This window comes from Pseudorca crassidens, chromosome X (genome assembly GCF_039906515.1).
Source record: "Pseudorca crassidens isolate mPseCra1 chromosome X, mPseCra1.hap1, whole genome shotgun sequence".
NCBI classification, from domain to species: domain Eukaryota; kingdom Metazoa; phylum Chordata; class Mammalia; order Artiodactyla; family Delphinidae; genus Pseudorca; species Pseudorca crassidens.
Window position 1 is genome coordinate 112,679,250 of NC_090317.1, and position 14,116 is coordinate 112,693,365.

The 14,116-nt window shown below is 39.0% G+C and overlaps 1 protein-coding gene across 3 annotated transcripts in view; it reads right to left on the reverse strand.

Moving 5' to 3' along the window:
- POLA1 (DNA polymerase alpha 1, catalytic subunit) overlaps positions 1-14,116 on the reverse strand; it is a 305,701-nt gene that overhangs the window by 94,740 nt on the left and 196,845 nt on the right. For 2 of the 3 annotated variants that reach the window (XM_067723408.1, XM_067723409.1), the window contains exon 35: positions 6,775-6,891. The exons of the other annotated variant lie outside the window; for it this stretch is intronic. In XM_067723408.1, coding sequence (XP_067579509.1) covers positions 6,775-6,891 — 117 coding nt within the window. The remainder of the gene's footprint in view (positions 1-6,774; positions 6,892-14,116) is intronic. 3 annotated transcript variants of the gene reach the window in all.

A 14,116-nucleotide genomic window follows, 5' to 3' on the forward strand; every position in this document is an offset into this window, starting at 1 on the left:
TGGTCATTGGAGCATTGCCAGTTTGTACTTCCTTACCTTCTCCACAAGAAGAGAGGCCTATGAAAGGCAGGGTCTATGTCTTCTGGTTTGTGATTTTCCACTTTTCCACTATGGGTGATTAGAAACTCTGTACATAATTTTCAATATTAGTTCATCTCTTGTTTCTTTTAGGTCCATGTTTTAATAATTATTTCTGTAGTTCTAATTAGTTAATATTTATCAGCAAATCATATCACATTCCATGACTTATTACTATAGCCCTGTCTCATCACTCCCTCACTTAGTCTGGACTCTTTGGCTAGGGTCATTACATGGAGTCTTACACTCTCGCCTGGCCAATTACCAAAACCACATTTAAAAAACATTATATGAGCCCTCTCCTTAAGCAACTGGCTTCTGGGGGCAGAATAAGTACATACAAGCACATTCTTAAACATGCTGCTTAGAACACCACATTATCGAAGGAGATGGACCCTATGATTTCACATTCCAGGGGCCAAAACAGTTACGAAACCATGAGACCATCAGCATCTGATCAGCAACATTGTGGTTCTTCCCTTGGGAGAAACCCCTCGCAGAGAATGATAAGCTAGAAGCAAAGATAATTAGCAACCGGTAGAACAATCCTCCACAAAGGGTGCTGATTAGAATGGCGCAGCATCCACTTGGAAGAAGGCATCGAGCCACTGGAATAGGCAGAAATGCACTTCAACATTTTAATCGATATTTTGGAGAAGATAAAAGAGGGAAGGCTAATCACAGCATCAGATCTGTAGAAGCCAAAAAGCTGGGTGCACGGCAGAACCAGTATCCAAAATATCCACAATGGGACAGTGATGGGCTGAGCACAGCAAAGGGAGACTTCACAGGGTTCACTGGAAGGTCTCTGCCGCAGAGTGCTGGTTGGCCCCCAATACTCAGTCTACTCTTTTTTTTTTTTTTTAGTAACAAAATAAGCTATTATCTCCATGTGACTAATTTCTGGTCCATGAAATGCACGGAGTGTCAGGTGGGAGTTCTGGGAAGGCTGCTTGAAGAACTGACTTGGCTGGGAAGTGCATCCTTTTGACCCTTCAACCTTCTCTCTGTCTTGTAGCCTGTGATGGCTTGAAGGAGCTTGTGCAGTCACCTTGGACCACACTGTGACCTTGAGGGTGGAAGCCCGGCACTGCTGATGACACTGTTGAGCCATATCTATAGCAATCCACACCTGGCTTTCTGTCACACGATAAAAAAATTCATGTTTCTTAGGTAGTGAATTAAATGTCTATTCTGTTTAAGCCACTGTTACTTTTGGTCTCCATTTTCGTCAGCTCAGTACATTTCCTATCTGTTATGAGTTGAATTATGTCCCTAAAAAGATATACTGAGGTCCTCACCCCCAGCACCTGTGGATGTGGCCTTATTTGGAAATAGGTCTTGGCAGAGAAAATCAAGTTAAGGTGAGGTCATACTGGATTACAGTGGGCCCTAATCCAGTATGACTGGTGTCCTTATAAGAAGAAAAGAGACACACTGGGAGGAGGCCACGTGACTGTGGTAGCAGAGACTGCAGTGATGTATTTACAGGCAAAAGAACGCCAGGGATTACCAGAAGCTAGAAGAGGCAAGGAATGATTTTCCCCTACAGGTTTCAGAGGGAGAGTCCCCTACGGTGCCTGTATATCAGACTTCTAGCTAGCTTCCAGAACCATGAAACAGGAAATTTCTGTTGTTTTAAGCCACTCAGTTTGAGGTACTTCATTACAGCAGCCCTAGGAAACTAATATAGTACTAATGGAGTCTTACATTACGCAAAAATAAACCACTTGGGTCTCAGAAAACCTGATAAGGCATGGCTTAGCAATTGTATGTGTCGAGAAATTATTATCTGTTTGAGCATATGAAACACTCAAAATGAATCAATGCTGTGAATATGGATACCAAGAAAGTTAATGCAACCCTAAAAAGACTTCAAAGAAATGTACTACCTAGAAAAGTTGGCAGTGGCAGGTTTATTCTGCTCCATACTAGTGCTAGTGAGAGCTCACCAAGTGCTGCATGCAACTTTCTGAAAGCAAAGCACTAAAGAAATGATTGAAGATCTAGGAATACTTGGCCTGGCAGGGGAAAGCTTAGGAAGACAGCTACCTTCAAATATCTAAAAGGTTCTCAGAAAACAGGCAGAGAGTAGGTGCTTACTGAAGGCAAGAACAGAGGAAGGATCAGTCTAGCTTTGTGTAATACCATTCAACTGAACTAGGACCAACAAGGGAGGCACAGGACACAAATTTAGGCCAAATGTAAGACCTATCTAGCTAATGAAAATAAAATAAACTTTAAAAGTATGTTGAATGAAGCAACCCAAGTGTCCATCAACGGATAAATGGATGAATATATTGTGGTATATCTATCCAATGGACTATTGTTTGGCCATAAAAAGGAATGAAGCACCGCCACAGGTTACAACATGGATGAACCTCAGAAACAAAGCCAGACACACAATGTCACACGCTGTATGGTTCCATTTATATAAAATATCCAACCTAGGTAAATCCATAGAGACAGAAAGCAGATTAGTGGTTTCCAGGGGCTGAAAGAAGGGGAGGAATGGGCCGTGACTGCTTAATAGGTACAGGGTTTTCTTTCGGGAAAATGAAAACGTTTTGGAACTAGATAGAGGTAGCGATCACACAACACTGTGAATGCAGCAATACTAAGTGCCACTGCATTCTTCACTTTAAGATGGTTAATTTTGTCATGTGAATTTCACCTCGATACTTTTTAAAAAAATGAAAAAAAGTATATTGAAAAGGAAGGCTAGCATCTGCTCAGGCTAAGCAAACCTGCATGTAGAATCTAGCAAACTCTGCATCAGAAAACAAGCACAGGAAAATCAGAGCAGAGAACTCCAAAAGGCCCTTCGTGGTAAAAACCCGTCATCTACTGGAGGGTAACCCATGACTAGATACAGATGTTTAAGACTTTCCATCACAGTCCCAAGGTTCTCTTCCTGTACAGCTTATGATTACTGCCTTAAGAGACCACAACTATCTTCATGTTTTCAACTTATGCAGAAACAAGACACTGTCCCACGTAGCCTGGCAACATTTGCACTGTCTCTAACCTACTTTTTAAATCAATAATCCGTCAGCCACAACCATTTTGAAATTGCAACACACAATGATCACAAGTTCAGTATTTCCCTTCTCCCTTGAAGGCCAGAGTCCTATATGGTACCGATGTTCCGTTACAAAAGATTTTAACAATTTTACAACTGAGGATAATGTGAGAAACACTAGGGGTGTCCCACAGTAGGACTAGAAGTCATTTCAGTGCCTTCCTCATGAGGGGTCTTCAAGTAATTTTGTCGAACAAACTAAACTCCGCCACAGGGCTCCTGCCCCCGACAGCGTCACAAGTAAATGTTTTCTTATCAAGTATGGATTCAAGTATGGCAATGTTAGTGAGGAAAAGTTTAACTTGGTTTGAAATCTTAGTTCTATTAAGGAAAAACCAAAACAAACAAACTAACGCTTTATTTTTGGTGAATTACATAATACAGGATCCCCTGGGGGTTCAGCTCACTAGCCATACAGACTTGGCCACCTTAAGTAAAAAACCACATCCTTAAAATAAATATATATTAAGATAATTATTCTCTAACTTGGATAAGTCTTGTCTCTATCATCAGTGTGAAAAAGGGTTCTATTCACTTAGGAACTTACACATATACTGGAGTTTTCATTCCTGTATTTATCTGCACTTCCTATGTGCAGAGGATGCCAGAGAGTATATTCCTAATAATCAGCAATTTGTATACTGTTAAATTGCCGTGAACCTGAAAAAACTTAACTGATTTTTTTTAAGGTATCTGAGAAGAGAGACATGTCCAAAACCCTGAGAACAAAACCGTCCCAGCTTGCTTTCTTGTAACACTGGCAAGAGGAGCCAGAAAAAGAGCCAGCTCTCATACCCCAAGTCAATTCTGTAAAGTACTCAAGCCAACTGCAACTCAGGGCTAAATGAGAGATTTATCATGTGAGGATGAGACTGGCATAGTAAGAGGCAAGTACTTTACCATCAACCTTGACAACATATTTAAAGTCCCCACTAGTCAAACATTAGGAAAGTCTGGTGATTTTGTCCATATGGATATTCACAAATGCCTATTTTTGCCCACAGACATCAATTTTATATAATCCATGTAATGCTAAACTACTTTTACAAATAAGGAAATGTCCTGTTCGTTGCTATGTCCCTAGTCCCTAGCAAAGTGCCTAGGATATAGTAGGGGTTTAATAAACTATTATTAAATGAAAGTAACGTATGACTGAGACACAGCAACCCAGAACTTAAGACCCAGTTAAGCATAATCCTGCAAAATAGACCCTTTGGAAAACCCTGTGGTAATTACAATGATCCTGTCCATCGCACGACTGATTTTGGTGCTACCTTGGAACTATCTCTAAAAAGATGCAGCTTTTTCCTCCTACTAGGAAAGCCCAGGAACATCATAAATAGAATTAAGAGATTCCCCACTCATTACCAGCAACTGAAAATGGACTGCAAAAGAGTGGGCTGAGTCCCACCGTCAAGGTCCCTGTGAGGAATGGCGAAGAGCAGTATCACCAACCAGGATGCTCTGAACGTCCAGTTATTCCAGACGGTCATGTTCTGAGCAGCAAACATGGCCTGAGCAGCTAAGCTAGGAAAGCTTTTCCCCGGGAAGAGTAGTTGATAACCTTGGTAAATGCCTGCCTAACATGCTCCCATCTTGAGGACAAGAAAATGAAGGGAAAAAGTACTTCAAAATGCATGTGTTCGTTCACTCATTTAAAAAAGGGTCATAAATAATAAAAGATAACCTGATGTATTAAAGCACTACCAGTAACATCAGCAGCATTTACTGGAAAGTTTCCGATCTACTAGCTGTACACTTTCCTTTCACTTTCTCTCACCAGGAATGGAATCCTAAGACCGGCTGACTTTCTAAGAAGTAATTCAGTTTTCACTGAACTTGACCTGATGAGCTAGATGCTTAAAAAGTCTCAAAGGCAGCATCGGTTCATGAAGCAAGGTGATTCCCCTGGAGCGTACAACTGGATTGATGAGTCACACTAAATATATATACTTTTGCTTTCTTTTCGCACCTGCTGATGCAAATCTTAGGATGAGACTGACGTAAAAAGAATTCGCTATAACAGCTAATTCTCACTTATGTGTTCCATATTTTTAAAAAAATCTACATCCTACTTTGCTAGTTATCAAAGATATACTAAATAAGGCAAGGAACATTTTATACCTATCAAATTAGTTAAAAATAAATTAATGATAATGCCCAAATGCTGCAAAGGCAGTGGTAAAACTGGTACTTAAGTTGAGATAATCCATTAAGAAAGTAATGTGGCAACATGAATCATGTCCACATTGTATTTATGCACTTAGATATGTACTGTTGATAAGAAATATTTGAAATAATAAATAATTTAAGCAGGAAAGCATTCATCACAATTTTCTAGTAAAGGGATAGTGAAATTGCCTAAAATGTCCAATGAGAGGAATGGTTAAATTTGTGTTTAAAAGTTTTGGTACTGAAAATTAACTAGCAACAGAGACAGATGCTCAGAAAAAGACAAACATGATACAAAAGTGTATCTTCATTATGACTGAAACCACATAAAAAATACATATGGATATGCAAAAGAACAAGGGTATACACAACAATGGTGGTAGCCCTTTGTAGTTCTTGACTTCTTGTTAAATTTTGTGAAATGATATATTATCTTACAATTAAAATAAAAACCCATGAGAACTTTAAAATATTTTTCTAAAACTAGCCTGTGTATCAACCCTTTTCAGTGAAAAGATCTGAAGATAAAATCTGGTTGTAAAACTGGCCTATGAGTTAAAAAATAAGTAAATAACAAGTTCCCTATTCTTACTCTCTTCTCACCCAGATCCTTACAAATCCTTGGACCGGATAAATTTGGAAAGTGAGGCATATTACAGTCCTGTATTGGTGAGGCAGACTTCACATTATCATTTTACAGGTTCCAGGACAATCTACAATAAGTCCTGTTTAACCTTGGCCAGCCCAGAGTTGGCTAGAAGTACTTGATCACAAAACCCTCTTTGCCTGGAAGACCTTCAAACATTCCTCTCCGCACAGTTTGGGAAATGCTGCTTGGGTCCATGATGCTCAGAGGGGGCGACAGAGGGAAGGCATCTTAATTACCAGTAAGGTGCTTCCAGACTATGTGCTCCCCAGATGGGAGTCACCAACGAGAGACTGCCTTATCCCTCAGGTGTACGTACTAAGGACGAGAAAACGCTTGAGAACTACTCCTCTGTGCTGCTACTTAGAAACAATGGAATCGCATACAAATCAAATAAGCCCTTTATGGGATAGGTTTGGGAGGTTTTCTGGCCCCTGCAAAAGGGGTTCTGATCCAGTCCAAAGGTAACAGCAGTTTCTACAAAGGAAAGTTGTCTATTCTCTGTAATTAAGAAGTGGCAACCAAAGATATGAGTAACCCATATGGGAACCAGTCAGCTTCTCTTTTAGATATAAATATATACTGTTCATGATGTGAAAAATAAAGCATGTATCTTTTTGAAGTCTGGATATTTTCTTAAATACATGTGTGCAGGGTGTCACCACAGGGCATATACCAAATATCGACTTCCCAGAGCTAAGGGAGGAGCAAGCTCCCCCCAACACACACAGACACACACACACACACACGCACACACAGACACACACACACTTCTTGAGCATGATACGACCGTCACCTCTGGTCGAAGTGTAGCTTTCATGCAGACTTGGCAAAGAGGTCCATTTCGGGAGAACTGAAGGGGAAGGTGCCGAGTTCGATTTCGACATGTTGGCTCCTCACAAATCAACCAGCCCTGGAGAGACAAAGGATGCTTCAGTCCTATCACCGCCATCAACTAATACAAATAAAAACCATATCGTGATCAAGATAGACTCATTGTGATCAAGGTAGACTCATTTCATTCAAACCCTCCTTAGAGATTCTGAAATAGCTCTCTACCCTTCTTTCCTGATGTGTTAATTTGATCTATGCCCCAAACATAAAAGTCAGGAAACTCATAAAGTTAAAAAAAAAAACAAATCACATGAGACATTATTTTCTTTACTTAAAAGAAATCCCCAACCCCACCGAATACATCAAAACCTCCAAATAAAAACTCGTATGATTACATGCAGAATGTAAACTGATGGGTTTACAGGAAATTATAATCTAAATAGGAAAGCAAGGTCTAAAAGCTTTACACAAAGCCTAAAAGCAATTCACTATGGGCTGGCTTTAAGAAGCAAGTTGTATGGTACCAACTAAAACAACACAGAGAAGGGAGGGATTCATGTAGCTTCTACCTATCTGAGACATATAGCTACTACCATACCAAAATACCCTGAACTAGAAAAGAGAACCAGTGGTTCTGAGTCATAGGCAACTGTTTGTTCCAATTCCTAGGGCTATTACCACATTTTCTTGATTTGAGGACATGGTTTTATTCACATTTTAATGTTTCTGAAACTCAGACACCTTTACAAGTGACATGTATTTATGTTTCCTCCAAAAAAGCTGTTAAGAGTGCAGCTCACAATCGATGGCCCCTCAGAATTAAAGACACAAGATACTTTGCTTTAGCCTGTTCTAGGTATGGGGGAGACAGAGGGATTGTGGGGCTGACAGCAGCAGCTGGTAATACATTTTAAATGTAGCCTATAAAACTGAACATGAGACTAGTTTTTTCTTGAAGTATCAACTTAGGCATATTAATAAAGGAAACAGTAGCATTCAAGGAAACCATGTATGAAAAATGCAGGACTGAACCACCCCTTAATCATTCATTTGGGTTTGTGACACTATTTGCTACCTGAGGCTTTACACACTTGCGAATGTCTATCAGTTAATATTCACAACCATAGCTGTAATTCATTCAATTCTTAACAAAAAATTTTAAAAAGCAAGCAGATAGGTCAATTACCATGTTTTGAGACAGTAAAGTATTAAGTACCAGAATACAACCCAGAAGTTAAAATTATTTTTTAATTTTTAAAATATAATGTTCAAAAGCTACAGTTCTTTTCAGATGTTTTTGAAACTTGATTCCATCAATTTACGACAACTTCATGACTCACCAGGTGAGCTGCCAACCAGGGAGATGCTAAATTGTCACCTCACCTGTTTCTAAAGCAAACACCCAACTCTATCTCTGACAGAGTTACTAACTAAATGTCCTTTCAAATCATATAGAAAACAGATAATATAATTTGTCTAGACTTCCTACCAGTTATAATTAACATTAAAGAGGTCTTTTCTTCTTTGTCACCTCTCTATTCAGTACTTATTTGGGTTTGTTTGTACTTACTATCTGTTAATCTCCCTTTACAAATGACAACAATAACTAGTGCTATTATGCATGGAAATTAAACATGCTGATAACTGTGTGAAGGGAACTGGGGCTGAAAAAAAATATCAGAAGCCTGTAACTCTTTATGCCTCTTGTTTTATTTTGATAATTAAGCTTTTGGTCTTGGCATATTTTAAATAAAACTCTTCTATGGGGGAAAGAGGCCCTAATCATATTCAATATATGCTTTGCTTCCATTCAGTTTTGTCAAGTACATTTGGTTAACCCTTTGTTCCCCCAGCAAATATTGACTGACTGTGCTAAATATACCTTTCAAGGAACATTTGAGCTGTTAAAAATAAATATGCCAGGCCTTTGAAAATATTCCATGATGGCGCAAATCTTACGTCACAAGATCTCACAGTGCATTTTGCCTCTCATAGGTGATAAAAACAAAGCAAAAGAAAATACTAACGTTGTATAAATTCCCTTTGAATTACCACTCACAAGGACAAAATTAAACTTATTTTCATTTCCAATTTGGGAAATAACATGCCGCCCAAAGGTACATTGCCAAGTCAGTGGAAGGAAAAAAAAATTAATAATGTGTAGTTCTTTGGAAGTCCAACCTATAAAAATGTTTGGCTTTTAATAAAAAACCCCAGAACCACTCTAAGGATGTCTGCCATCCAAATGTCATTTTATTATGCAATGCCACATTGTCATAACCAAGAGTAATACGGTCATTAAGTTTTCCGATGGCTACTTTAACCATGTTTATAAGTAGAGGGTTCAAAAGACGTGACTGCTGGCCTGTCCAATAGCAAAACAAACCTTTACCAAAACATGCAAAACTCTATCACCTGTTGCTTTAGTCTCAGCATCACTAATTCCTTGAAATCACTGTGTATGAAATTGTGTCAAATGCTGATTGGTTCTGATTGCTAAATTATATTTCTGAGGCCTCAACGAAAATGGTTTCTGTCTGCACATGCTAAAAAGGGATCGATTTCCACTTGTAACTGAGGTGTTCTTGGTAGCCGCACCTCAAACACAAACTGCTATTCATTTGCGTACATTTGTATTTTTAGAAGGATGCACACACAGAAATCACCCACACCCGGAAATGTGGTGCATAGGAGGCATTCAAAAATATCTTTTGAAGAAGATAAATGAATAAAATAGAAGCAATAAAATAAAAATGCACAGGAGCAGATTTATGGAAAACAAGGAAAGGGTCTAAAATTCACAGGAGAAAACAACTTCACAGCAGTTTTCATACTCTGGAATCAAATATATGATGGGTCTTTCTCCCATTCCCAATCAGTTACCAAATCTGTCCGCTGGCCTTATAGTCCCATTATCACCAACCTCACTCAAGCCCAGACCTCAAAACTGAACTACTGTAATAGCTCATGCCTGGTTTCCCTGACTCCATGCTCTCCCACATCCAACGCACAGAGTTGCGAGTGTAGCTTCCCAAGGCCTCTCCACTCCCATCCCCCAATGGTATACCTTCCACAGAGGATAAGAACACATGCTATGGTCCCATTCCTCCTTTCTCATCATTCTCTTACGCCAGCTCTTCGCCCCACAGTGGTGGTTTTCTCACTGTCCTCACCACTTTTTGCCTGTTGCCAACTCCTTGTCTCTGCTCATGCTGTATAACCTCTGCCTAAAATGCCCATTCCTTGAGCATCAACTTCTATTCCTCTCCCGTAAAATTTTCCCAGCCCTCAGGAACTTCTCCCTCTAGCCCAGCTGCCACTGAGCACACTCTGCTTTGCACTCTCCTGGAACCGTCTTATTTTACCTCCCTAACTGGACGGTCAGGCCCTAAGGGAATGACCCACTTTGGATCTGGTAGTGTCCCACCCAATATCAAGCACAAGCATTCACACTCAATCAAGAAAACTGAGCTGAGGTTATGAAAAGGTTATGCACTTCAGTGTGGTCTCTCCCCTCCCATTTATTAATAGGTAATTTTGTATAAAGTTGCCAAACCTCTCTCTAAGCCTCAGTTTCCTCGTCTATAAAACAGGAGGTAATAATATTTACCCTATTAGAGTTGTTTACCCTATTAGAGTTGTTATAAGAAAGCACGCACAAATGTTCAGTAAATGTCAAATACTGTTATTATCCTCCATATGCCTCCGGTACTGGGGAATGTCAGTGCTGTACTTACAGCTGACAATGCATTATTCAAAATGCACTATTCTAACCAGGAAAGAGCCTGGTCAGTTTCTGCCTGGTGTTATCCCAAAATGGAGAACTTAGGGATAACCCGTAAGATTAGGTGGAGCTGCTTCTCAATTTGATTGCAAAATAGTACAACTATGCAGAAGTGCTTTATTTTGGGATTTACAGATATTTTCAAGAGACAACACAACACAGTACTGCAGTGACGTATGACTTAAACTGTAATGGCTCTCCAGGAGTGCGGTGACAGGGTTACAGGGCGAGGTCTGCCAGCATGCATGCTGTTACAGAGTTCATCGTATCATTACTATTTTTCTATAATGGCCATTAACTGCTCCTCTCCCCAAACTATATGCACTTTGAGAATACCAGACACTCTTTTCACCCAAAACCATTTATAAATGTTCTGGGGTTCCCGTGCAGTCACATTTTTCTGTCACAGAATTATCCCCAGTGTAAAACGGGTCTTCTTATAGACAGTGCACAGTATGGGCCCACAGCTGCTTTTGAAGAATGACATGTTGTGATTTGGGATTTCCAGAAATATCAAAAAACAAATTGCTTTCTGACCCACATTTGCACCCAAAACTGGGAGAAAATTTTCCTAAGATCTCCAGGGGAAGTTTTAACAGGAACATAATTTTGCTTTTAAAGTTAAATCTTCTACACTCCAGCATGCTGGCGTGTCAAAGAGTGATTATTAAGTCTCAGAGAGGTGCCAGGGTAGGAGACGAAAGAGCAGATCAGGAAAGATACACACATAAACTAGCTATTCACCAAAGTTAATACAAAAATATTTTTAACAAAATTATCAAACAAAACAAGTGGAAAGTGCCTCGTCGGTCAATGTAAGAATTTTAAATATTATTAAAATTGATTTTTAAAGTAAGACATCTCTTTAAGTGAACAGTCACATGTCATTTCATCCAAGTTATTTGAAACTTATTGATCTTATCATCTGTGCAAGGACCAGACTCTGCCATCAGTTTGCTGAAAAGATAATGGAGCACTCCCAAACTGTTATGATAGGTTAGATGCAAACAGTGGTCCTCATTTAGACACAGAGAATAGCACTACAAGTGGAAAAATTCCAACCTCAGCAATTGTATATTACAGGATAAATTAGCAAGTTGTTCTGCTTTGCCTCGCATCAAATTCAATACCCTAGGCTTGTTATTTTAATTTGCAATCAGAAGCTGAGCATCAGAAGATGTACCTGAGGTACATTAAAGAGCCCCATGCAAGCCATCTTCTCCTGCTATACTGTGAGCAGAGAAAGCCAACAATTACCAGCAATTTTATTTTACCACTGTAGGACAATACTAGAACAGTTAAAACTGTCTCCGTACAAGCAACCAGGGAAAATATACTTGAAATGACTTTATACGGAAAATTACATTTTGGGGGAAAAAGTTCAATGGAGGACATGTATCTTTCTGTATGGGCAGCTAAAATCTCTCCTAGTATATTCAAGCCTATTCTATAAAATACTCTCCCTATTCATCCAACTCAAAAGCAAGCTACATTCTTAGGCTGTAATAGGTCACAACTAAGTACACAGTACCTTGCTTCAGGAATAATTTTGCTTTGTCTGTCAATTGTCAACAAAGCACAAAGAGCTCATGCAACCCAGCCATGTACTGTGGATGACAGAGATCTAACAAAATACAAATAGTAAGAATACAAGATTTCTGAGCCGCCCTGTTTTCACTTTACACGAGGAACTGAAAGCATTTTCCTCTCCACATTCCATTAATCTCTATTGTATTACAAATCTTTTCATAAAAGACTCTTTTTTTCCCCTATGTGAAGCTACAAGTGACTTGGGGATGTAATATTCCAACCATGATGAATGTCCGACTTTCCAACATGAATGGTTATAAATGGATGTGTCAGTTAAGGCATACAGTCATTTCAACAAGGAAAAAAGAAAGAATCAAATGGAATGAGATGGAAAAATGGCTACTCTGATGCTCACATTAATATTTTAGTGATGAGGCCTCTAAGAAAAATTGTTCATTACTTCCAACACGGCTCCGGCCTCTCAACTCCTCGCTCTTGAAAAAACATCACCTTAGGTATGTACACATACTAACAAATAAACTTCAAAAGTTAACTCAAGGCTTAGTTTCATCAATATGTACACAGAAAAAAAGACTGGAAGGAAATACTCTAAAAAGCCATCTGTGGTTATCTCTAGGTAGTTGCTTCTGTTTCTGTATTTTGTAAAATTTCTACAAGTGTATATTGTTTTTTAATCAGAAAACTGTTATTAAATGGGGGGTGGGGGAAGAGACAGTTTTGCCAAGAGTGTTCAATATAAGTGAATTACTAACACGTCTGAAAAATATTTTGAGCTTTAACATGTGTTTGGTTGTTTCCAAAATGATTTTTCAGAGAATGGGCTTATGGGAAAAAAAGGCACATAAAAAACATTTTCTTAAAAATTTTTTTTTACTCTCAGAAATTTCAAGAGTAGGTCGATTTAAGCACATAAGCAGTTTCCAAATAGAAAGTGGCAGGGCATGCATTATTAGTATTACAATCATATATGAAATTAAGCTACTCACTAAAATGCACACAGCCTTCTATGGAATATGATTTGATCTCCAAGGGTAGGTAATAAATCAGTTTTAAAGAGAGGTGCTTTGTTCCTCAGGCCTCTTTCCCTGTCTTTATTCAGTGTACGAATGGATCAGCTTAGATGTCCAGGGTAGGGATCAAATAAAAAATTCAATCAGGAGGGCATGCCTAGAAACTTATTACTAGCAGAGCTTCTTTGCTTTGCTCAAGTCTAGCTAAAAGTATTTTTATTGTTCGTTTGTTTCCAGGCTATTTATCGGCATGGTTTAATATGATATACCTTTGGGTACTGAACAACAAATGTTCAAACTGAACTATCTATGCAGTTGCCTCAAAGGGCATCTTAAAATCAGAATGGACTTCAAACCATCACCAGGCAGTGTTTGTTCATTTAACTTTAATTATTTTCTCCTTGAGAATGGTACTAATGAAACTGAATATCTTTCATGGTTTCGAAGGACCGTCTGAATAGTCTGTAAACAGAACTAAGGGTAGACGAGAGATCTGGCTGAGCCAGGGGGTTGCTAGGTGATGTAGAATGTAAACCCACAAACTTGTTAAGGTTTGCTTTGCTTTCATGCCACTTTCACACACTCTCAAAAGTTTTGAGAATTGATTTTTCAGGTGGCCATTAAAAAAAAAAAGAAGAGAACCCCCCCCCTCCGAAATACTCCCCCAAATGCTCTGCCAGATTCGGAAGAGTTGAAATCCATCTGACCTTTGGCTGTAACCTGGGAAACTTTTGCTTTTACGTAAATGTAGGATCGTGTATTTTATGAATGCCATCACCAAAGAAGCAAATCCACAAAAGTGGATTTCCAAATTTCAAAACGACATGTCTAATCTTTTCTTATTCAACTTGGAATAAAATAAAGATTTCTTTCCAGAAAAAAAAACCTGTGACCACAGCTTAGAGGGATTTGGGGCACAAAACCCACAACCCCATGGCAAATACCTCAGCACAGATTAC